This window comes from Mytilus californianus, unplaced genomic scaffold, assembly GCF_021869535.1.
Source record: "Mytilus californianus isolate M0D057914Y unplaced genomic scaffold, xbMytCali1.0.p SCAF_2, whole genome shotgun sequence".
NCBI classification, from domain to species: domain Eukaryota; kingdom Metazoa; phylum Mollusca; class Bivalvia; order Mytilida; family Mytilidae; genus Mytilus; species Mytilus californianus.
Genome location: NW_026262668.1, coordinates 99,575,209 through 99,599,691, shown reverse-complemented (window position 1 = coordinate 99,599,691; position 24,483 = coordinate 99,575,209). Strand labels below are relative to the sequence as shown.

Sequence of the window (24,483 nt, the reverse complement as noted above, 5' to 3'; positions counted from 1 at the left end):
TCCAAGATATGTAAATTCATTAACAATATCTATAATTTGACCATCATAAGTAAATGCAAGATTATCATTCAGTTTAAAAGTACGTTTTCTAAAAATTACAATCTTATAGTCTTATCTACACATAGGCAAAGGTCGTACTCTGGGGGCCTCTGTTGGTCAAAGTGGACTTCGATCCCGGTGTCCTAGCACGGCATTGCACAAGTCATGTCTTCTTTGACTGTTCATGACGTTAAAATACTAAATCCCTGGAATGTATTTTAGTTGATTTAAGTCTTTGATGCATGATTTTTTATTATTAATTGTCTTGGCTTTTAACTAGCTTTGTAGTGACACATCTCCATTAATCCTGATAGAGTGTGTAGTACAGTACACTGTTTCCACTGTACCCTCGCAGCTCTCAAGGGGTGCCCCAAATAATGGAGATTTTTTTCGTACATACGAAGGTTGCTTCTTTCCCCTTCACTAGTGGTATCTGACATGTCAAGGTCCTCCAAGAAAAATGCAACGAATATTCAAAAGTATTCTGACATCAAGGACTTCATTGAAGCAACTAAAGAAAAATCACTGTCCTTATTGTAGGTTTATATATCATAAATCATCCAACATGTGTACAATGACCGTCACAGGTCCTTTAGTTCTTCATCCAAATACAATGAATACTGCCCACATTCAACTATCCTACCGTAGTCTATAATCGGTCATCATGTTGGTTCGTTCGGACTTTGTTATTGTACTTATCACACGGGAAAACTCCGCATTGACGTCACTTCGCTAATACCAGCGTACAAAATTAGTGCAGAATACATTTTTTCTACTCTTCTAAATAAACAAACATTTCGAAAGATATGTTTTCAATGTTATTCTAAAGTATTGTACAAAAATGCCAATTTTCTAATGGCCGTTTCAAACCTGACTTCCGATTGCCTAAAAACATTCCAGAACTTCAGAAATCCCCTTTTCCGGCCTCCATTGGTTTGTTTACATTCCATTAAGCGTCATCAATCTTAATGGCAAACCAAACAGGCCAAGCAAATCGTATTTTTAAGAATTTCAAAATGGCAAGCACCTTACGTCTTACGCGATTTTCCCGCGAAAAAAATTGAAAGAAAAACTTTGGGAAACAAACGATAATCATGCCATATTTTTGTTCAGGAATATAGAGTAGGTTAATAAAAATCAATATACATATATTTTTCATAAAAAAAATATTTGTTCAATATAAAGAGATCGATATTCTGACCATAAGTAAATATTCATATAAAATTCCATTGATATCAAATTTCATGGCTAATAATGAGGTTTCCGATTGAATAAACCCCCAATTTATTGCAAACTATTTCAAAGCAATATCATACAAACAAATAATATAATTGCCTTGTACTAAAAAATCACCTAATTGACAGTAGAGCAATTTGATTGGATATAACGATTCAATGTGTCACGTGGTTTTGAAGCCATTAGAATTTTAATGTAAACAAACTGCGTCAGCTGCTGCAGTATGGAACAACATCATACATTCAGTGACTGAGAAACAATTATTAGTAACCAAGCTTGACAATACACAGTAATAAAAAAACAAAGCTAAGTCTACAGAAAAATAAAATAAAAAATGGCCTTAAGTGCACGACTTACCACCATTGCGGGATAGTCCAAATAATTATGACGTGTTGAAAGGCTATTTTGTTATTTTGCTGTGACGCCTTTCTACAACAGGAAGGTGTCAAAGCAAAAAAAATAAAATAAAATAGCCTTTCAAGGCGTCATAATTATTTGGACTAACATTCTTCTTCTTCATCTTTAAGTTTTCCAGTCTTCCATCTGAGTAAAGATGATTAATAACTGGTGCATTCTATTTATTTAAAACAAGTTAATATAAAGTTATATACAAAAACGGTGCAGAGAACAGACCTGGTGATTAAAACTATTTACAGGAGATGAAGCTATTTAAACATGTTAAATGAGAGTGGAGAGAACAGCATATGTAAGCTGCTTTCTGAAAGAGTCGACTGTCTGTGTATTAACAACTGTAGTTGGTAATGGATTCCATTGTGTTATTGTGTATGGGAAAAATGAAAATCTGTACGAGTCTAGATGTGTAAATATGTCTGAAGGTGTGAGTATGATGTTTTCTGGTTCTTGAGTCTGATGGGATGAGAATTGTGCTAGATTCATTCAACATGATGAGTATCAGTGTTCTAGCCAGGATTTGAAAAGGGCAAGGTGCTAGTCAGAAAAAAGGCAATTTTATGTGTAAATGTCATTGTAAAAAGGGCAATTATTTAAGCCTCATAATTTAAAAGCATACATCATAAAATACATATGTACATAACACAACAAACAAAATACTCTATATATCTCAGGCGCTATGGTAAAATCAAGTTTCAGTTAAAATGGAGTAATAAAATTCAATACTTTTGGCACAATCTTCTCTCTTTGACTTTAAAAAACTTTGTTACAACGTTGTCTAAAATTGAACAGAACATGTCATTATGATAGTTAATTTTGATATGTAGCAAGTTCTCAAGTGTTGATTGCTTGGGCTTATTTCTATCATCACATTTGATCAGCTTTACTTGAGAAAACGCTCAACCTCAGCTGTGCTCAATGGCGAAACTGCTGCCACACTCATAAGTTTCAAAATTTTTGGATAGAGCTCAGTCAATCCTAGTGTTTCTTTCATGAGCACAGTTATGCACTTCTGGATTGATCTGAGCTCAGCTGAAGTGTCCCCAATAAAGGAAATGAAAGATGTCCATTCATGGACAAGATTGTCACTGTCTGTTTTAAAGTGGTCATCCAGATCCATCATCTCAGTAAGACCATATGTGCAGGGAATTTCTTCAAACAAGACGATGTCAAAGTTTTATTTTGGCTAGCATTCTTTTTGGTTTCATCTTTCAGGCGTCTATCTCGAGTCGGCATTGTGAAAATAATGATCGAAAATTTATTTGGACTTAATTAAGTTCTCAGTTTAATTCTAATCACGAAAACGATTGATCAATAGTCAAGGTAAACACTTTTTATGCAAATTTTTATGTTAATTAGTTATAGGTGGCACGTTATGCATTGTCAACAAGGAAGAAAAATGGTGACGCACATTTCGACAAAACTCATCCGAGAAAAATCAAATTTCGGGATAAAAATGGTAGCCTAAGAAACAGCACAAAAAAGGCACAGGCATCACCAAAAAGGGCACGGGCGTCAATAAAAAAAGGCGGACGCTGCGCCCTGTTCAAACTTTGTAGCTAGAACACTGAGTATTCTAGTTTATCCTCGACACCCCAAAGTTCGTCCACCTAACAAATATAGTCGAGCAGTGTCAACTACGTTTCCCGTATATTCACAATAATTTGCAGTCATAAAGATTCAATAAAAAATCTAAACTTTGACATGCAAAAGAATCAGCAAAAGAACATAGTATAACGAAAAAGCAATAGTAAACACTTACTTGAAATCAATGGTTGTTCTATTTTCAACCCTCAAGTTCATCCACTGGATGTACAAGCTTGTTACATCACACAGATTAGGCCAAGCACACTGAATTTTCACATTTTTTGTTCAAGGTTAACTTAAAAAGGTAAGTATTGAAATAAAGTCACAAAAAGTACAATCCAACGATGAAATATCCAACAAGTAACAATAACAAAGAAATTGACCAAAAATGTCTATTCCATGTCCTTGTTATGCATGCAGTAAAACTTGGTATTCCTCTGCACAGCCCTTAGTTCAGTACAATATTTCAGATGTGTCCAGTGCTTGGACCTATTCAATTGTCACACTGCATCCATTTGGTAAGTTCAACACCAACTCCAAGTCTAATTTGTTTGGAGGTGAACTGTTTACATACACAGCATAATTCATTTTCAGGAATTTCTTCGTCTGTATCGCTGAAGTCCATGGAATCATCTATGTATATGTGGCAAGGTCCTGGTTTAGGAGAAGTGTGGCTAGGTCCTGGTTAAGTAGATGTGCGGCTAGGTCCAGGTTTAGTAGATGTGTGGTTAGGTCCTGGTGTAAGTGGCAAAGCAGAAGTGGACGGTTTCTTTTTATTTTGTTTCCCAGTTTTCTAACCACTCTCTGGTTGGTTGATTTATTTTTTCCTTGGTTTTCAACATGCTGTTTTACCATTTCTGCTACCTCTGTTTCAGTTATTGGCATACCAGATACAATCTTCCCAAGGGTTTTTCTTTCATTCTTGTCTTTTTCTGACTTAATTTTCTTTAGTTTGTTTGTTCTTTCGAATGTAAAAGACTACAGGTTCAACATATTTTTAATTATTTAGTGTTAGGACATCTATATACTAAGTTGAAAGTGAAATTAAAGGTTAATTCCAGCTTCTTTTGTTTTTCTTGAGATGCTCTGTATGAAGTTTGTCTCACAAATCAGCTGGTTCCCATAGCCTTAGGAATTGCCATCATTTGTTCAAAACGTCCACCAAACGTAACAAATGTGTTGTCAAAAAAAATAATCATGCATCTTAATAAACATATGCATGATAAAGTCAATTTCAGCATATTAAAGAACTTTTTGTTTGAATCACTGTGGTTTTTTCAAAATGTCTTTTTCTAGAATGAGGTATCTGTATCTATGTTAACATTTCTTTATTAACTGAAACAAAAGCATTCTTTCAATCTGTTTAGAATGAGGAGTAGATTGTACAATGGTTACTATACAGAAGTCAATTGTTTTATTACTATCGTTTTATGGAGAGGGACTTATATTGTACATGTAGGAACATGTACTCTAACAGATCTATGAAATTTTTGGTATCCACAACTGATTTTTAAGCTAAGGTCATAAAAAAAGTGTATAGTGTTTCCCGATCTACCCTAGTTTTGAGCGCAGACCCTTAATGTTTTTATGATGATTTCTTCAAAGTTGTAACCATTAACTTATTTCATCAAAATACTTGACAGAAATGATGAAAAACATTTTAAAAGTCACAACTCTTATCATTGAAACTTTAAATGGCGCAGTTTCCAGTTATTGTAAGTTAATACGGGAACAGGACTCTGTGAATTTTCAGGGTTTCGACCGAAAAAAAAAATTAAGAAAAAATATATATCATGTATATTTCCAACCTACCGACCCTATTTTTTTTTTGGATGGAAACCCTAGACACTCAAATTTCTTTTATTTGCCCTTACTTTAAAAAAAATGTTTAACAGTAGAAAAATTGATGAGCATGATTTCAATATTACAGCCATGCCACAAAAGGATCAAACACACCTTGTACTTTAGGCTACAGCTCAACCAAGTGAGCTTAAGGAGTACTAGTACAATTGATGGAGAGAGATTGAAAATCTATTAAGTTTTGATTGATTGATTGATTGATGATTGGTGTTTAACGCCCCTTTCACCACTATTGTGCTATTTAGTGGCGGAGAAAGCCGGAGTGGCCAGAGAGAACCATGACCTTCGGTAGGAAAACTGACAAAAGGTCTAGGGAAGCACCACTACAATAACTCAAATTATATATAGTACTTAAAAGCTTGTGAATTGCTTGCCCATCATCTCTTAATTTTTGATCCTTTTATAAACGTTTTTGATTATATGAACAAGCACTATTGAAATCAGAATTTTTCACTATACTGGCATATAATTTGTTTTTAGAAACAAATATTTTGTTGTCCCAAAATTATGCAACCCAATTTTAGAACAGTTTTCAAGATTTTGTTTTCATATTATATATTTCACACAAAAAGTTTTTACCTACAACCACATAAGAATGTTTTCTTCTATTGTACTAATGTAAAGAAAGGGATGTCACATTTAACATTTTCATTTTTTTATGTTTTTTGTATTGCAAAGAATTTTTTCCTGTCACAGATGTCTAACAAAAGAAAATATTTACTGTTTGTCTGTCCAGTAAAAGGATAATGTAAAGTCCATTTTAGTTCATTTATATGTTTTGTAGTTTAGTGTGACGTCCATTTTCACTGAACTAGTACACAATTTTATTTAGGGGCCAGCTGAGGACCACCTCTGGGTGCGGGATTTTCTCACTGTGTTGAAGACCCATTGGTGGCCTTCAGCTGTTGTATACTTTGGTCGGGTTGTTGTCTCTTTGACATATTCCCCATTTCCATTCTCATTTTTATTCATAAGCTTTTGTTTAACTAAATTATCTCACAGTTGAATTTGATTTATAGAATATATTTGTTGTTTATTATAGTTTGTCATAATCAGATCAAACATTTATATGATTGATGAATTTATTACTTATTGCACTATAGGCACAGAGGCTCAGAAATGTAACCTACCTTTAGATGGACTAAAGATTTTAGATATCAGCAGGTACTTATGTTTTATATTTTACCAGTATGGAGAAAGAATATGAAAATAAACATTTTTGTATTTATTTAAAGATTGAACCCATTTATAAAGAAAAGTAGAAAAGGTAGTGAGAAGGATATCAATAACAAATCATGTATAAATAATGAACATTTAGAGGCTAAAATATGGATTTTAGCGATATACCGTTCCCTTATTCTCAAAACAAACTTATTTTTGCAAGTTATTTATTTTTGTAACTTACGTGAGTAAACAAATAATGTAATTGGATTGTCACAAATATGCTGAACTTGAAACCTTTATCATGAGTGAGCATTTGTGAAAAGAGTTAGAAAACCATGAAAAAAACCAGCTCTTAAGTCGTCTAGAAAGACAAAAAACATTTTTTCACAAAAGTAAATTGATTGAAAGTATTCAACTTTTCAATTTTTCTTTGCAGGATTTTAGCTGGACCATATTGTACCATGATTCTAGGTGATCTTGGTGCAGAAATCATCAAGGTTGAAAAGCCGGGTAACATTGATTTATGTCATTAATATTTATTCTGTTCATGTTAAATGAATACTATGTGTCTTTTGTCTACTATTTGAAAGCTATTTTTTCAAAAAGGTTTTCTTGAATGTGCAGAAAGTAAAAACCAACTAGCAATCAATTAATAATAATTGGAACATTTTTGTCATTGATATGAATTTTCATAATTTTTATAGAAGATTGTAAATGTAAAGTTTATCAACTTTTGTTTAATTGACTTCTTCTACACTTTAGTATCATAAAATAAAACATATGTGTTGTTATAGTTTAGCCTTTTAGAATTAAGCATTTAGACTTTAGAAACTCATAACATGATAAAGATGAAAAAAGCATAACAAGTTGATATGAGAGAGCAAACAAGATATAGTATTATGTGGTTTACGGTTATATTGTAAACCTTATCTTTCTTTTTTATTAGGAGCTGGGGATGATACAAGGTCATGGGGACCTCCTTTTTGTGGCAAGGAAAGTGTTTATTTTTTGACTGTCAATAGAAATAAAAAGGTAATTAATTATTATTTGTCAGTAAAACCCAACAACAAAGAGAAGAAGTCTCTGTTGAATGCATCACATATAATGCTTTAAAGTAGATGTTGCACAATGGCCATCAAAGCAAATAGGTACCTGTATTATAGAACCTAAGTACTTTTACTGTAATGATATTTATTGTACAAGTTATTCCAGCTATCAAGATTAAGAGGGATGAGATTTAAAAAAACAAACAATTTTTATCTCACCAAATCTGCATGTGCCTTTGTCAATGGTTGCCTTTTTTATATCTTAATGTTGTCATTTAGTGAATTTGTACTGATGTCAGATCTTTGGATTGTCTCTATTCTCTATTAACAACTTTGCTTCAATCAGGCAATGATAGGCTTAGTTTTCTCTTTGAATTATTTTACATTTGTCATTTCGGGGCCTTTTATAGCTGACTATGCAGTATGGGCTTTGCTCATTGTTAAAGGCCGTACAGTGACGTATAGTTGTTAATTTCTGTGTCATTTGGTCTCTTGTGGAGAGTTGTCTCAATGGCAATCATACCACATCTTCTTTTTATATTGGCATATTGTATAACAATTATCCCCATTGTTTAAGAATGTGTATTGACCTGTAGATGTCTTTTGTTTTTGTGTGTTGTTTAGTTACAGTTTCCTTGAGGTATACCCCACATCTCCTTTTAATTCATATGTACAAATATAGGTATATGTATTTATATTTTTTGCATCAATAACAACATTTCAAACATTTCTGATTTAACAGAAATTGAATCAAGTAGACTTTTTAAAGAAAGTATTTACTCTAAAAAGAATTTATTGTCTTAATTATTTTAAATGCAAAACATGTGATAAAATGAACATCTCAGTAATAAACTTCACAATTTTTTTTTGCTAGTTGTACTCGTACAGAAATCTTGTTAATTTTAAAGAAATGAATAGAAATTCAGAAATCTGCAATATGTTTTTTTGTGGATGAAAATAGATATAAGATTGATACTTGATTTTACCACTAGCATTCATCCTATTTGACTCATTATTTTAGACTCTTCAGATTCCAAAAATGCAAGTGTCTGTATACATTGTATATTTGTACTTTGATTCAATTTTTAAAGTGTCTGCTTTACAATAACCAAGATTTCTCTAGCATTATTTTCAATATTTCCTGTTATATTTCAGAGTATTGCTATTGACATCAGAACTAAAGATGGCCAAGATCTTATTCAAAAGGTAGGTTTTATCAGGCTTTCTAAAAGTATTTACCTCAAACCTATGCAATATAAAAGTAAACTTAGCCCAGTGCTGTAAGCTAAGTAAATTGTTAAACAGCAATTAGTGCAATAAAGATGATTTAATTGTTTCAAACAAAAAAAAATAAAAGTAAAGATGAAAGTTTTTACTCATAAATATCTGAAATAACCAATTACATTTTGTATGCATATAAAGGTCCTCACCTATTTATTTTTGTTCCAAATAGTGTGTGATTCCAGAAAACCAAAAATATTATTATTAACGGTGGCCATTTATTAGTTGAATATTCAGACCCTGTAAAATATAAGTGAGTCATAAGTAAACATATCTACATCAGAATCACATTTTCATGAAAGTAGGTATTCTTAGTGTCTTATGTTTCTTTAAGTTAATGTTCTTTTTATAATTATATTTCTTTTCTCCGGGCACTCAGGCTTCCTCCACCAATAAAAACTGGCCGCCACGAAATAGCCCAAAAGCGGTGCTTAAAAGTGGCGATAAAAAACCAAAAATCAAAATCAAATCAAATCAAATAATTATATTTCAGTTGGCCAAGCAGTGTGATGTGATGGTCGAGAATTATATCCCTGGTAAATTAGACCAGTACAACCTTGGTTACAAGCATCTTAATGTGATAGCTCCTCAATTAATTTACTGTTCTATAACAGGTAAGCTACAGTGAAGAATATTTGAGCAAGACCTAGAAGCTCATTGGTTATTCAGTAACAGGCAAATTATCACAAACATCATAATGAGATATCTCTAAGTTAATCTACTGTATTTATACTTTCTTGGCAAACATATTACAAACAACTGGGTTGATAGCTCTTGCTTTCAGAAGCTTCTCAACAAAATTTATCTGTTGCCTACAGCAGTTTAATTGAGAGGGTTTTGCTTTCTACTTAAAAAACTGGGAAAATCTGGCAGTGAATATTAGCTCAAACTATAGAGTATCCCAGTTCTTTCCATGGTGTTGGAAATTATAGAGTATCCCAGTTCTTTCCAGGGTGGTGGAAACTATAGAGTAGCCCAGTTCTTTCCATGGTGTTGGAAATTATAGAGTATCCCAGTTCTTTCCAGGGTGGTGGAAACTATAGAGTATCCCAGTTCTTTCCAGGGTGGTGGAAATTATAGAGTATCCCAGTTCTGTCCAGGGTGATGGAAACTATAGAGTAGCCCAGTTCTTTCCAGGGTGGTGGAAACTATATAGTATCCCAGTTCTTTCCATGGTGTTGGAAATTATAGAGTATCCCAGTTCTTTCCAGGGTGGTGGAAACTATAGAGTATCCCAGTTCTTTCCAGGGTGGTGGAAACTATAGAGTATCCCAGTTCTTTCCAGGGCTGTGGAAACTATAGAGTATCCTAGTTGTTTTCAGGGTGGTAGAAACTATATAGTATCCCAGTTCTGTCCAGGGTGATGGAAACTATAGAGTATCCTAGTTCTATCCAGTGTCAGGAAAGGTAATGCTCTCCTCAATGAAGTAGTCAGGTTAAAATATGGAAAGCCTGGGTTAAACCATAATTGGTGAAATGTGTACACAATGCCACACAAAATAAAGACCTGTTTTGTAGATATATATAAAGAGTAGGTGCTTTAGGCTACAAAGCTTAATTTCCAATCACTAACAAAATATGAATTTCATAGTGTTTTAAAGGTTTGTCTCTTAAAGGTGAATAATGAAGGAATAATGGTGTTACTGATAGACATTGCAAATTCATTTTACAGAGAAATATCCAAGGATTTAAATGCATAATAGAAATAATGCCTACTTTACCAATGCACATCCAAGACCAATCATTTCTATTACACAATATTTTTATAAAACAAGACAGTAATTCTAAGTCACCATTTTCAACAGAAAAAACTTCCACTTTATCCCAGATAAGATATCAGTATACATGGCTGGCACATTGTGCAGATGCAAAAGAAGGGGGTCATTCATGCGCTAAGCCTTGCTTTGATATAATTGATAAAAAAATATCTTGATTGTCAGGATATGGACAAACAGGCCCCTACTCAAAACGAGCAGGATATGATGTTATTGTATCAGGAGTGGGTGGATTAATGCATATCACTGGACCAGAGGTGAGGTATGAACACCCTTAATAATCAACTACTTTTTATTGAATTTATGGAAAGCATTATTATATTGTGAAAATTTTAAAGAATTTCTTTTAAGTTTTGATATATTAGTTCCCACTGTTTAAAATGTAGTCTGTCAATGTTATTAAATAGCTACTTACTGAGAATATATATCTCCTCGGTCTTTATTTTCAATTTTCTCAAGATAGTTATCTGATATTATATTTTAACTCAACAACTCGGTGTGTGTCTATAGGATGGAGACCCTTGTAAAGTAGGAGTGGCTATGACTGATCTATCTACTGGACTGTATGCCCATGGGGCTATCTTGGCAGCAGTATTACAGAGACAGATAACAGGGAGAGGACAACATATAGACTGTAACTTATTCTCAACTCAGGTAAGTCACACATATATATATGCACATCTTTATAGTATACAAAAGAACATGTGCTAATCACAGTTTTAATTTGAGTTAGAGTTATAAATCTGTATCTCTTGTTAATTAGTTTATTCTTCCAGATACCAGATAGATATTTTCTGTGAAAAATAAGAAGTGTGAGTAAATATTTATAAGTGTGTATGCTCTACCTATCATAGTAAAGGGTATTAGGTTTTCTGGTCTGTATGCCAACTGTTTATCCATTTATTTGTCTGTTTTTCAGAGAATGATCTCTCCTTAATTGTTTCTGGTTGAAATTAAAGCTTATTTAAGGTGGTACCAAACACCTTTACTAAAATTAATTTGTCTCGTTTAATTTTCATAAAATTTATTTTGACCTTTTGAGGAAAATATAAAAATTTCAAAAAACTTGAACCACACACTTTATTGCAAAAAATTTCATTGGATATGTAGCAGTTTGACAAACACTAATTTTGATCATTGAGAAGCTTAATATTTCCTTAACAATAGAATGTGATTAAAACGATCAGCTGATTTTTAAAGAGTTATCTCCCTGTAGTGTTATGTACCGCCTTATTTATATAAATATTAGTTCTAAATTCTATCAAGTGTCAATATTTCAAGATAATACCTTTTTAACTGTCCACTAATTTGACCAGTTTTCGATGGATGATGGTTTTTAAGCAGAAGAAAAACTATTATATTTTTAGGTCACAATGTCAAAAGTTAAGGGGGCTTGATTGCTGAAATGGTTTTAAAATTTCTAAATAATCATACATTATACATGTACATAGTTAGATGATATAGGTAATTTAAAACATCACTTTTATATTGTAAGCTTTAAACAATTTTGATTAAAAAATGTATGAAAAAAGTTTTTGTCTTAGAAACACTGAATTGAATTTACAATAATTGTTTTAGAAGGGTAAAATTTGTATCTACAGGTGATAGGTTAACATGCTGATGTCTTTTACAATATGAGTTATGAAAGATTGAAGGTTTACATTGTTTTTGAAAAAAACATTTTTGACAAGTATAAAGTTTAGAAAAGTTTAGAAATCTAATTATTAGTATTAGACTCATTTCGTTTTTTTAATTATTTTTTTTTCAAATGTTGCAGTCAATTTGTATCTTGCTTAAAAAAAAAGTTTAAAAAATATTTGGTTGAAACACGATTATCCCATGGAGTATCTTTGTTCAATTGTCTTTACATATGTAAAGTAAAAACTTTCTAAAGCATATGGAATCCTTTTTTATTTAGGTTGCATCATTAATCAATATTGGATCAAATTACCTGAATGCTGGGATGGAGGCTAAAAGACATGGTACAGCACATCAAAGTATTGTTCCTTATCAGGTATATATAGACTGGATTCCATCTATACTAATTATACCCCTGCTGCAAAGGTAGGAGGATACTGGTTTATGTCTGTCCAGTCAATCCATGTTTTTTCATCCATCCGATCACATTTTTGTGGCAATTTTCTCGAACTACAAATCAGAGCTCTCTGAAATTTGGTAGCAAGCTTCATGTGAGCATGCTATGCATTGTGATGTAATTTTAGATTCATGGGTAATTTTTGTCTATTAAATAGTTATAAAATTTACATATTAGTAATGCAGGAGTAACCTGACCTAGACCTCTTTCAAGTTTCAATGATCAAAGGTCAAGTTTCAGGCTTAGCCCAATTCTCAGTTACAGGTCAACTATGTATGGTCTATAGTATGACAATGGTTTTACATGTCTGTCTGTCAAGGTTCATCTTACATTTTTACAAAATACTTATTTTTTTGCAGTTAGGCTTTTTATTTACTATGAGTATTAGGTCCACTATATCTTATCTTTGAAATTCCATTTCTCAATTGCTGAGTGTAGTAAATCAACTGCATTTGGTCTGTAGATCAGTGTAAGATGTTAATGTCTTTCTGGTGATGTATTTGTACTTTATCATGTTTACTTATTTTTTATGTTTACTTTTTTCATGTTTACTTATTCTTTATGTTTACTTTTTTTCATATTTACTTATTTTTTATGTTTACTTTTTTCATATTTACCCATTTTCATGAATGAGGTGTTGCTGATAAATCAGTGTGTATTTAATTTTGTGGATTTTCTAAAAAATATCAACAAATTAATAAAGATAGTTTTCGTAAAGTGTTAATATGATTTCATACTTAACATGGTAGATGACCTTTAGAGATTAATATTAATAATGAGTTAAGTCCATACCTTTATTTGTATTTCAATAGGAATTTGGCAGTCAAAAGTTTAATGTTTGAAATGTTCATGCTTTTTTCAGTTGATCAGTGTAAGTTGTACTGATCTGTCTAAAGAACTCACTGACATAGTTTATTGATTTATGTGTGTTCTTGATACCTTTATTGCATATCTTGTCTATTCAGTTGTAATCAATATAACAGGCAAGACATTTCAGTATATGCACTCTTTTTTAGTGTTTATTATCATAGTATTTTTAGCTACATTCTTTGGTAAACAAGATTAATAAACTTACTTTTTAGGCATTTAAGACAAAGGACAGCTACATTGTTGTTGGAGCAGGCAATGATAAACAATTTCATAAATTATGTAAGGTGAGTGTTTTTAACAACTAATTGGTTCATCCATCTGTACCCTTTTTTACACGACTCCTTTATAATTAATGGTCTTTGTAAGGGTTATGGCTTGTTGACATTGCTGTATAGCTTTTTATTACCTAGAAAAAAGACTGACCAAGTACTTTCATTGAAAGAAAACAGTACTTACTACCTGGATTAGGTAAAAAATTGCAAATAGTCCTATTTGTTCAAGGATTTTTCACTTAACTTAGTTCTCAAAAGTGAAATAGACATTCATTGCCCTTCTCTTATTAAAGTACTTCTAAAATGGGAAATAGACATTCATTGCCCTCCTCTTATTAAAGTACTTCTAAAATGGGAAATAGACATTCATTGCCCTCCTCTTATTAAAGTACTTAAGGTACATTTATTTCTTTAGATCCAGAACATTTGGTAACTCTCATTTAGTTGCATTCAGTGTTTACTCAGAAAGAGATCAGCCCAACTCATTAAAACAAATAAATCTATGGCACCCATACTGTAAATTCAGAAATTATTGCGATGTTTTTATTATTGCGAAAAATGCGACAGGGTTATCATCGTAATAATTAAAACTCGCGTTTTGACATTTTTGATATGAATCAAACAGGATTTTTCTGAATATCGCAAAAATTAAAATCGCATTTTAGTCTAAAATGACAAAATCGCAATAATAAATGCACGCAATAATTTCTGAATTTACAGTATTTCAAATTTGAGCTTAGGTTAGGTTCTGCAGAATATTATGAATAAATGCTAGACCTGTTGAAGTATTTACTGTAAAATAGTATGGATCTAACCCTCGCTGTTATGAAAATATGGAACTCTGTAAAAAGTCTCAAAAATAAGATTGTTCTCATACTTCAGATTGTTCTCATACTTCAAAAAGAAGAGATCCACATTTGTAAATGGTAAAGGATAAGGAAAAGATATAAATGTTATATATTCTAGAAAAGTTTAAAGAACACACATATATTTATATATACATTTTAGGTGTTACAACTGGATCATTTGTTGGAGGATAACAAATACACAACAAACAAACTTCGTGTGCATAATAGGAAGAGTTTACTGTCAACATTGGACAATTTGTAAGTACTATTGTTTCAACTGGATTAAATATCATCTTAGTTTTCTAATTGCTTAACCTTTGTTTCTGATTTCCAGTTTATTTTTAATGACATTATCAGCTTATTACTTAGCATGCCAGGCTATCTGTAAAATACCCCATCATATTTTCTCAGTGCTAATTACAGCATTCTCTTAAAGGGGCACTAGCTGTCAAATTCATTTTCACCGATTTGACTCAAATTCTCATATTTGATTTATAACAATGTTAAACATTTATCCAAACTATTAAAAGTCTAAAATAAACAGTTAACAGGACATGGGCATGATAACACGTAGCTTTGTTTTTTGTGTATTTTAGTCTAGACGCCATCTAATTAACTATCGAGTTGACCTCCAAAGTCATCCGATGACCATATAAGCGATGTAATCATAAATAAAGATATAAATAGATTAAGCGAACTCGTGCTATTGGATTTTTCTAGGTCTGTTTAATTTCATATTATAGATTAAAAATATATGTTTATCATCGTTTTTACCTGTATAAGAATGATTTTTTGTGGATCCGATCTGTCAATCAAATGATTTACCTTTGTTTCACTTTCAATGTTGACATTCTTTTCCTTTAAATAACTTTACACATACAATTCACATGTTATCCATCTCTAGCGAAGGGGTTAAATTGTAGTTCACGTGAATACGGATTCAATGAGGTCGAATTATTCACTTGCAAGTGAATAATTCATCATCAATGTTTCTTAGCTTATTTTGACAAAATTGAACCATACTGGCGGCTAAAAGAGAATCATTATTTCACTATTTCACTTTCATTAATGATTGAACGAAAAAAAATCAGATATTGGATTTTTTATATATCTCGTAGCTAGTGCCCCTTTAAAATGAATCGTTTGATTTCATTCACCTTAGTCACAAACCATTGTTAGCGGCAAAGGTTATTATTATTTTTCAAATTGGTTTTATTCTAAATTTCAGAAGTCAATTGAAAAAAAAAATTACTTTGATTCTAATGAAAATCGTATTAAGAAAAGAAAACAAGATAAATTGTAAAAAAAAAGGTCTTGTTCCTGCTTACTGTCAGATAGTTTTAAAGAACTTTATTATACACACGATCATCTTTGATGATATTTTCTTGACCTTTTATGACAGGGAATAAATCATATTTATAAATAGGAGCTTAATGATGTTGAGTTGTAAAGTATAAAAAAATTTCAGATTTGTGCAGCCACTTACTGTTGGTCAATAGTTTGAACAAGACAAATATAGTAAAATGTTATTGTAGACATATTCATGTTTCATTATATATAATACTTTTATATAAGATTTTGATTTTTTTGATTTTTTGGTGTTTTAACGCCACTTTTAAGAACCGCTTTTGGACTATTTCGTGGCGGCTAGACTTTATTGGTGGAGGAAGCCGGAGTGCCCGAAGAAAACCACCGACCTACAGTAGTAACTACTTAGACCACTCGGCCACCGAGGCCCTCTTTTATATAAGAAGTTTATTTGATGATATAGGTAATTAATATGCAACATAGTCTTTTTACAAGACTCTCATTGTGAAAAGAAATAAAACATTTGAATTGATGACCAATGACAAAGGTGTCTGTTTTGAATTGATGACCAATGACAAAGGTGTCTGTTTTGAATTGATGACCAATGACAAAGGTGTCTGTTTTGAATTGATGACCAATGACAAAGGTGTCTGTTTTGAATTGATGACCAATGACAAAGGTGTCTGTTTTGAATTGATGACCAATGACAATGGTGTCTGTTTTGAATTGATGACCAATGACAATGGTGTCTGTTTTGAATTGATGACCAATGACAATTGTCTCTGTTTTGCATGCATTATATTAAAATTTTGACTTATTAAAATATCAGATTTATAACAAAAAAGACCAAAGAATGGTTAGATGTGTTTGATGGTTGTGGAATACCCTATGGTCCTGTGAATAACATGGAGAATGTCTTCATTGATCCACAGGTATGGTATAACAGATTAGTTCAATAAATTGAAAGATAACTAAATATGTATCACTATACAGTTTGAACACATATGGTCCTACATCATATTCATACTTATATTTTGGCATTGCACAAAATCTTGCTTTTCTCAGACTGTTTATGAAGTCTTTAAACTAAATCTGCTGGATGTGTGCTGATTGATATTTTAGTCTGAGAAAACATGATTATTTATTAGTTGTAATTGGCTTTGAACTATCTTTCAGTAAATGCAAATACTCTCAGATTGGTACTTTGTGTCTTTTTTATAATTGTCAGTTGTTTTTTGTGCTTCAGACATTGATTATGTAAAGCTTTCCCTTACTAATGCAAATGTATTCCTCATCAGTGTGGTACCTTGGTGTTATTGCAACAACATGCAAAAGAACAATGATTCCATTGAAAAAAAACTCCTGCTTCTTCACAGAATGTCAGATAAAAACTTTAAAAAGTACCTTTAGGAATATGACAGTTGTTTTCCATTTGTTAGATGTGTTTGAGCTTTTGATTTTTGCCATTTTATTGTTTTACCCCCAACTGTCTGTTTGTCCATCCGTCCGTCCCATTATGGGTATATAGTTATTCCACATAACTCCTCCTACAGTTTGAATGCTAGGAAGTTTTCACTTTGCTGGCTGTTTGTACATATATTGAAGGTGTGCATGTGGTCAGGGTTTTGATTTTTATTAATATTTTTACTCTTTTGGAAGATAGTTGAACTTTGTCATTTTTGGAGTATAAGAGGTGCGTAACCTTATAGTTATTCCGCATAACTCCTCCTACAGTTTGAATGCTAGGAAGTTTTCACTTTGTTGGCTGTTTGTACATATATTGAAGGTGTGCATCCGGTCAGGATTTTTTTTTTTATTAATATTTGCTCTTTTGGGAGATAGTTGAACTTTGTCATTTTGAAGTATATACTCGCATAAGAGGTGCATAGAATTTCCGGATAACTTCTACAGTGAACCATAGACCTATGTGCTCACATGCTCAACTTTGCGTATTTTAAAATAACACTTTGCATCTGCGGGGGCATCATTTGTGTCTCCCAGACACAATAATATCTCAAAGAAAGTCCTACATTGACTTTGTTATAATACAGATACTTCAGAGTGGAGTGTGGGGCATCACTTTGTCTAGTTTTTTAATTCCATTATAATCTTTTTATTACATAAGGGGACCGAGTGGTATAAGTAGTCTAACTAGTGTATCACTAGCCTGTCAACACTTAGTCTTAGGTTGCGAGTTTGAATCTGGCACGTGGCATGTGCTTGAGTCCAATCTTAATTGACTAGGGTTGTTGGTTTTCCTACCAAAAGTTGTGTTTCACTCTGGGCACTCTGGGCAATCTGGCTTCCTTCACCAATAAAAACTGACTGCCCTGAAATAACACAATAGTGCTAAAAGTGGAGTTAAATACCAACCAATCAATTGATCAATTCTATTACATAAGTTTAAATATTTTTTCCATTTACTTTGGATAGTTTTTTTGAAATGGCTATTAAGTAACAGCACATTGTAAAAATATCTGATAAGTCTCAAAACTTTTATAATATTATTTTGTGATGTCACAACTTTTACATGCACATACAATATAGGCTACCAAACCACTGTGCTTATCTACAAAGCAGGTGGGCAGATCTCTCTTTGTTAATAGTTTAATCATAGAGACAAAGAATTATAAAAATAAAAATTCTGCAAATTGAATAGCATGTTACATTCATTATACCTTCTTGTTTGCTTATCCTTCCATCCCACTTTTGAATCCCCAACTTCTCCTGAACTGCGAAACAGATCTTTTGTGTTGCTTTCACTGAATCTAACTCAAATGATGTACTTTTGCACCTCTTATTTTATTTCTTCATCAGAATGGAGTTTACTTTTACATGAGATGGACTCAATGTCAATTATGATATTATATTGTCCTTATATTCTTGTGTTCCATTGTTCAGGTTGAATTTGAATCTGTCCCATAGTAACTTGGTATGACAGTTTAACAATATTTGTCATGTAGATTATATGGACTTAATTTTAATGCCAAATTAGAGTTTTGACCCTAATTTCACGTTCCACTGAACACAGAAAATGATAGTGCGAGTGGGGCATCCGTGTACAAAATTTCTTGTTCAAAATGTTACAGGATGATATACTTGAAAATAGAGAAACCAATATTATAAATTTCTTGATGGTTGTCTATATTTTAAAAGACTTCAGTATGTAATGAATTAGAGGAAAGTATTCAGTAGAACCTTTGAAAGATAGCAACTCTTTTTAAAGAAATTTGCAATGTTGTCAGTGTAAAAACCAAGAAACATTAGTTCTAGATGTATACCTCAGTGTACAGTTGTTCTATTTCAGACTTTACACAATGAAATGATCCTTGAGATGGACCATTCTATAGCAGGAAAAGTTAGAGTTCCAGGTAGGTGATCTATTTTGTATCTTGATATTCTGACTAGGTTTGGGGGGGTCCTGTGAATCCAGCAAAGAAATATGGGCAAGATGTATGTAATGGTTTACTGAACATAGCAATGTGATAGGTTAAAGTTTTGGTTCAAGGTCGGTTAAAGTTTTGGTTAAGGGTAGTTTATGGTAACATCAATTTGAGTCTTAGTGCACATGTTCATTATGAAGTAAACTGTTTTTAATATATATGCCAAATTTGGGTTTGCATCAAGATTCCAGGGGTTGCACCAAGATTCCAGGGGTTAATGAACCTGGTCATATGACAGTGTGTTAAAGTACAAAATAGAAAAAATATTGTACAGTCCTTTATAAAATTGAATTATCTCCCCTTACAGTGCTAAGTTAAAAAAAAAATTGAATCAATCAAAAAATTATTCTGTATTTGTAAAAACAGTCTTAATAATAAGATAAAATCGCATATTTTTCTTCATTCAGATGAAAAAGTATTACAAATGAATTGTATTCCTGCCTCAGAATTTTCTTATTTCATGAGAAATTAAGAGACTCTTTTCTGCTATTTTACAATCCAAGGTGGCAGAAGACCCCAATACTATCTTATTGAACTGAAAATTGATTTAGCATTTGAAATCCAGCCATGTTTAGTTGGGGTTGCAGTAGTCAGAGATTGCTCTGACAACTGACTGCATATTTTAGGACTGGCTTGTGCGCTCCCACTGCCCTAGCTATATTGTTAAAAGGCTATCAGACCTTATAACAATCACAGACTAGAGCTGAGATACAAGATGCTTACCCAGTTTTGTAATTATTGCAAAATCTGTGTTTTGCTGTGGGAAACCCCCAGAATTATCAGAATTAAATATATGAAAGGAGGCACCCAGTTGAAACCACCAAATTGTCTGAGGCAGTTGACATGTTTACAATGTCACAAATGACATAACTGCACTTTAGTTAATCAAAGTTTATTCATTTATCAGTAGAATTTTTGCATAATTATACCCCCACTTTAAAAAAGTGGGGGTATACTGTTTTACCTCTGTCTGTCCGTCCATCCATCCATCCCTCCGTCTGTCCATCCGTCTGTCAGTCCGTCAGTCCTTCAGTCCGTCCCATGAAAATTTCGTCACATCTTTCTCAGGAACTACAATATAAGGATTTCTGAAATTTGGTTTCAGGGTTTATATAAGTCAGCTATACCGTGTGATGCGTTTTCAGATTGATCACTCAACAACTTCCTGTTTACCGAACACTTACATCATGTTACACAACACATCCAAGTTGAAAATTTTCGTTACATTTTTCTAAGGAACTACATTACAAGGATTTCTGAAATTTGGTTTCAGTGTTTATATAAGTCAGCTATACCGTGTGATGCATTTTCAAATTTATCACTCAACAACTTCCTGTTTACCGTCAAGTATTTGGGCTGGGGGTATCATCAGTGAGCAGTAGCTCGCAGTTTCACTTGTTTTAGATGTTTGGAAGGCTTTAATCATACTTCATTCTCTTGTTTTGTAGGCCAGGCAGTGAAGTACAGTGATAAACAGATGAAATCTACACTACCACCACCAACACTTGGACAGCATACTAATGAAATTTTAGAGAATATGCTTAATTTATCAGAGACTGACATTAAAATTTTGAGAGATAAAAAAGTAATACAATAGTAATATTTATCACTACAGCTAGTAACCAAATACAAATGTTTATTTTGTATTTATCAAAAGGACAAAAGAGCAATATTTGTATACTATGTCCTTTTGATATATACGAATTAAAGTCTTATAAGATTTTTCTTTATATTTAAAATCTAAAATATTAAGGCAAAATAGAAAAGATAATAATTATAAAACAAAGGATTATTAAATGTGCAACATAGCAAGCATTAAAATGGGAAGGAAAAGTTGAGCAAATGTATAATTGAGGGGTTGACCTGTGTAAATTAAAGGGAGATAAGTCATGAAATCAGCATTTTGTTGATAACATAGTCAGTTTTAAGCATTCATGTGAAACCAAATTAAATATGTGGTTTGTAAAATGTATTTAAGAAAATGGTTGACACAAATTTAGCAGTGGTTTTAAGATTTTTGTCCCTAAATCAAGGTTAGCCTCTTTACAGCTAGTGCGGACACATACATTAGTATGCTGCATATACCCTTATTTTAGGTATTGTGTACCAAACCTGTCAGAATATTACAAATAGTTTTCCTATAAGTAATATAGCAGACAATTTTATTCAAGTTTGATAAAAAAAACTCAAAAATTTATATAACATTTAAAAATATTTTGGGCCCATTGCATTTGCGCCAATTTTTAAAGAATACAGGATTTCATTTGAGCCCAGAAATAATAACGGCTTCTATGCCAGGATACACATAACAGAAAGGTTAAGATGTACATTATATCCTGAATACTAGGCTTTTAAAAAAAAATATCCCCCCACACCATGGACAATAAAGTGAGTCAATTATTTAATGCCATAAATAGGTTATCTAATGCTATAAAAAGGTTATCTAATGCTATAAATAGGTTATCTAATGCAAACCCAGAATAACAACCAATGTGGGCAGCACAACCATTATAAAGACATTGAATGAACACAACCATGGTGTAGACCAGCAAACAGTCAAATCTCAGCAATTTAAGATTCTTAAAACATCTGTTGACATTTCTGAAAGACCATTGAATATTATCCTGCTGTCCTGGGAAATAGAGCTGTTGTACATAATGTTATGATTTATCATGAAAAAATAATCTTTTATATGTACTATTTGACTGTATTATTGGTGCAAATAAAACATGGTTTGTGGCGTAAATGAAAGATTTTTTTCAGTGAAAATGAAAAACCAATTGGCACAAAAACAAAACACTGATTTTTTTCACCTTTGCTTGTTATTTTCTCAAATTAGCTAAGCAAGAGCATTTTACAAGAGGATGAAGTATGTGTTCTGTTTTTATATGTTTTCAAATTTTTTCTTTGAAATATCTAGAAGAAAGTGTAATATTCCAGAATTTTGTCTTTGAAATATCTAGAAGAAAGTATAATATTCCAGAAGTGGATTGAAATATTTATTTGCTTAATATATTCTGGTTGATGATTGGAAAAAAAACCCCAGTTATAATCATTATTTTTGTAATTTATTGATGAATCGAAATAGACATAATTGCCATGCTGTTATCTGTATAAACTATTGTGAATCAAGGATTTCAAGCAATTTAAACTTCTTAAAATTACTACATTTATATCTGTTACTTGCTATTGTTTGAATAAATTATCTTTTTAGGGTGCAAAGAGTACCATGTCGAGGTATAGGTTAAGGAACCAAACAAATACTTGACATGATTTGATTTTAATCGGTGCAAGATATAACACACCTTCAGTTAGACCCCGAACACACTTGGACATTTAGATCGATTTAAGCCCAATGTGAACGCTTTGAATTGATCTTGAAAGGGTTTAAACTAAAACACCAAAAGAGGTAGTTTTGTTTGAATCAATCTAAAGTGAACCGATCTAACTTTAAATGTGAATGCAGAGATTGATCTAAACTAGTATGATTGAAGTGATAATAATTTGTGTGCATGTATGGTGGCAAAATTACATGTGTAATTTATTACAAAATGGATGACCAACATAAAAGGGCTGAAAATTAACGAAACTATACAAACAGCAGTATCAACATTTGAACTTGTAATTCAAGTGAAATAATAACTTCATCTATAACACATTGATTTGATTAAATATTTATATTTATACACAGTGTTTACAATTTCACGGGTAATTAGGTCAGATCAATTTCATTTTTACTTGTAGTGTGAACGCAGTGGTTCAGATTAGACCGATAGAGATCGTTAATATAAAAAATAATGTGAACGCTAACTGATTTTATTCAGATCGATTCAAATCTAGATTGATTCAAAAAATGTTAGTGTGAACGGGGTCTTGCTTCTATTTCTATTCAACGTCTTAATCATTTTTTTTATTTTATTTTTTTTCCTTTAAATGCTGAATCTTATTGCTTGTTGGTTTGGCATCTAACTTATTTCTGTGAATTAAGTTAGCCTTATATTTTTATCTATATTTTGAATATCAAATTAAAATTGCTGTTAGAATATAATAATTATTTGTAATTTTCATTAATCAGAAAAAAATGCTAATGAATTAATTATAAATGCTGTACAATATTGTGATGATTTGGATAAGATGTGATTTATTTTACAATGAATTAAATATGGAAGAGACTTGCTTTCCTTTGATATTTCCAGATATTTGTATAACTTTATTAGAAAATGAATAAAAGAAGATATTTGGTAAATAAGTCAACGCGACAGTAACTGAATACCAATAAACCCTCAAACAACTAGAATATAAAAATAGACCCTCAAACAACTAGAATATAAAAATAAGAAGATGTGGTATGATTGCCAATGAGACAACTCTCCACCAGAGACCAGATGACATAGAAGTTCACAACTATAGGTCACCATATGGCCTTCAACGATGAGCTAAACCAATACAGCATAGTCAGCTATAAAAGGCCCTGAAATGACAAATGTAAAACAATTCAAACGAGAAAACTAATGGCCTGATTTATGTACAAAACAATGAATGAAAAACAAATATGATATACAGCAACAAACCACAACCACTGAATTACAGGCTCCTGACTTGGAACTTAATTTAATATTCAACATTAAGTCCCAGCTTTAAGATGAAATATTACAAAATCACAGCTATGGAAAAATGCATAGGTGAATGTATACATGTATAAATATGCAAACATTCTTCTAAAGTTTACAAAAAATACAATTCATCAAATTGATGAAAAATGTAGGTCTGTATGTATGTTTTAAAGCTCCTTTATTCTAAAAGGAGCGTTTGTTTTGTAACAGAATGGTGTGTCTTAGTTTTCAATAGGAAAGAATGGGAAGAAATGATGGTTAAAATGATAGTGCATGAAATATGTTGTAGAAATGATGATTTATAAAGTGTATTTACATGTCTGCTTTACAAATATTGATTAAATAAAGGTTGCTGTAGAAATATGTTGCTGGAGATAAAGTCACTGGGGTAGCAAACATACTTCATATAATACAGATCACTGTATCTAATTACTTTTGAATCCTCAAAGGATAATGGTTATCCAAGGGGAGGGGGGAATGGGGTTGTGGTTGTTCCGGGCGTTGGAACCCCCCCCCCCCCCCCCTTTTTCGACGATCAATGCATTTGAATGGGGACATATGGTTGGAACACTCCCTTTCTCCTGGGTTGGGACCCTCCCCCCCCCTTTTAAAAATGTCTGGATCCACCCCTGTTA

At 32.1% G+C, this 24,483-nt stretch overlaps 1 protein-coding gene across 2 annotated transcripts; it reads left to right on the top strand.

The window, feature by feature from the left end:
- The first annotated feature begins 468 nt into the window (after nt 1-468).
- LOC127730551 (succinate--hydroxymethylglutarate CoA-transferase-like) lies at nt 469-23,430 on the top strand. Of its 2 annotated transcripts, XR_007995146.1 has the most exons (15): nt 469-575; nt 6,237-6,297; nt 6,734-6,807; nt 7,244-7,329; nt 8,499-8,549; nt 9,118-9,238; nt 10,565-10,656; nt 10,910-11,053; nt 12,318-12,413; nt 13,577-13,648; nt 14,645-14,742; nt 16,622-16,724; nt 19,100-19,163; nt 20,684-21,652; nt 21,695-23,430. XR_007995146.1 is itself a non-coding variant. In XM_052238996.1 (14 exons), exons 1-14 carry the CDS (start codon nt 500-502, stop codon nt 20,830-20,832), a joined length of 1,287 nt encoding a protein of 428 aa, XP_052094956.1. In that variant the 5' UTR covers nt 469-499; the 3' UTR covers nt 20,833-23,430. The 2 variants fall into 2 exon arrangements, 1 of the variants encoding a protein (XP_052094956.1); XM_052238996.1 differs by having other exon boundaries at nt 20,684-23,430.
- Nucleotides 23,431-24,483: the final 1,053 nt, after the last annotated feature.

Coding starts and splice junctions, on each gene's coding strand:
- LOC127730551 (XM_052238996.1), top strand. CDS start 500: ATGCAACGAATATTCAAAAGTATTCTGACATCAAGGACTTCATTGAAG. Junction 576..6,236: donor GAAAAATCACTGTCCTTATT/GTAGGTTTATAT, acceptor ATTGCACTATAG/GCACAGAGGCTCAGAAATGT. Junction 11,054..12,317: donor GTAACTTATTCTCAACTCAG/GTAAGTCACACA, acceptor TTTTTTATTTAG/GTTGCATCATTAATCAATAT.